General features: G+C 43.5%; 1 protein-coding gene across 1 annotated transcript; it reads right to left on the bottom strand.

Annotated features, from left to right (window-relative positions):
* Positions 1-421: 421 nt before the first annotated feature.
* On the bottom strand, positions 422-907 carry PRRT2 (proline rich transmembrane protein 2). The gene has a single exon (XM_030210800.1). The coding sequence runs from the start codon at positions 905-907 to the stop codon at positions 422-424; it is 486 nt and encodes a 161-aa protein (XP_030066660.1).
* Positions 908-1,200: the final 293 nt, after the last annotated feature.

Below are 1,200 nucleotides of genomic sequence, written 5' to 3'. Positions count from 1 at the left end.
TTTTTTTGCTCGTTTTAGTGGATGTGAATAGTACAATAAAATTGAAAAGTGTTTTGGATTCACTAAACATTTACTTTCCGAGGGAGGTTTTTCTGACCCATGATTACAGATGGACCAACCACATTTATTGAATGCTGGAATTTGAGTCAGCAAGGTGTGTGGGTTGGGTTCAGGTAGTTGTGAGATCTTTTCCTCTCTATTTTTTAAGTAATTGTACTCTTGAGAAGCAGTTCCTTTGAAATTAGACTTGGTTCCTGCAATTGTGCAATAAGAGTATATTGTTTATATCTATACCATTGGTGAATTAAGATAGGTTCTACTCAATTTATGGTATATTGATTTTGAAGGTTGTTGTTGTGGTTCATTAATATGCCACCATTGTCCTTAGACTTGAATCCTGAGAACTCATTCCCCTATCTTATTAGAAAGAACCCACAGAATCTTTGGTACTTGCCAACAAAGAGTACACAAATCCCACGATGTTCACGGGCCACATAGGGCAAAAGCAGGACAGGATTGCCAGCAGCAGGTAGTCCTTGGGCTTCTCTGGCACATGGCCCTCTGCTGTGGCTGTGGATGGCTGCCGGCACAGGCTGGGCCTTGGAGAGTTGTGAGCAGATGAGTGCCCCATGGACCCTGTCAGGCTGGGAGACTGAGGCCCCCCATTGGCTGTAGCATGGCCTTTTGGGGAGGTGGGTTTGGTGATGGAGGTTTCTGGAAGGTTGTCAGTAGATCCAGATTTGGGAAGGACAGGGTCTCCATTCTGCTGTTGCTTTGACTCCTCTTGGATGGTAATTGTACTTGTGGTGGCTGTTTCAGGTGGGCCTTCAGCCTCAGAGGTTGCCAGGGGAGAAGGGCCCCGGTCCTGAACCTCCTCTTTAAACTCCACTCCTGCGTTGATGGCCATGGCATCCACAATACAAGAGAATTTGCAGGGCAGTGGACCAAAGAGTAAGGATGACAGGGGGAGAATCCAGTGATGGAGCTCTGAAACTGAGAAAAATCAGAGAATAAAAATTAATAAATTATTAAGGGTAAGAAAATAAACTACATCTATGAGAAGATTAATTCTTTATGGTGTTACATTTTTTAGCCCAGAGATAATATTTTTTGGCAATTTCATTACACTTAGTTAGGCTGATCAATCGGAGCTGGCCTGTGATGTTATGTACCTTAATTTGCAACTTTCTGGGGCAGTGA

This window comes from Microcaecilia unicolor, chromosome 7 (genome assembly GCF_901765095.1).
Source record: "Microcaecilia unicolor chromosome 7, aMicUni1.1, whole genome shotgun sequence".
Classification (NCBI taxonomy): Eukaryota; Metazoa; Chordata; class Amphibia; order Gymnophiona; family Siphonopidae; genus Microcaecilia; species Microcaecilia unicolor.
Note: the sequence above shows the minus strand (reverse complement) of the source record. Positions and strands in the feature narration are given on the sequence as shown.

Coding starts and splice junctions, on each gene's coding strand:
- PRRT2 (XM_030210800.1), bottom strand. CDS start 907: ATGGCCATCAACGCAGGAGTGGAGTTTAAAGAGGAGGTTCAGGACCGG.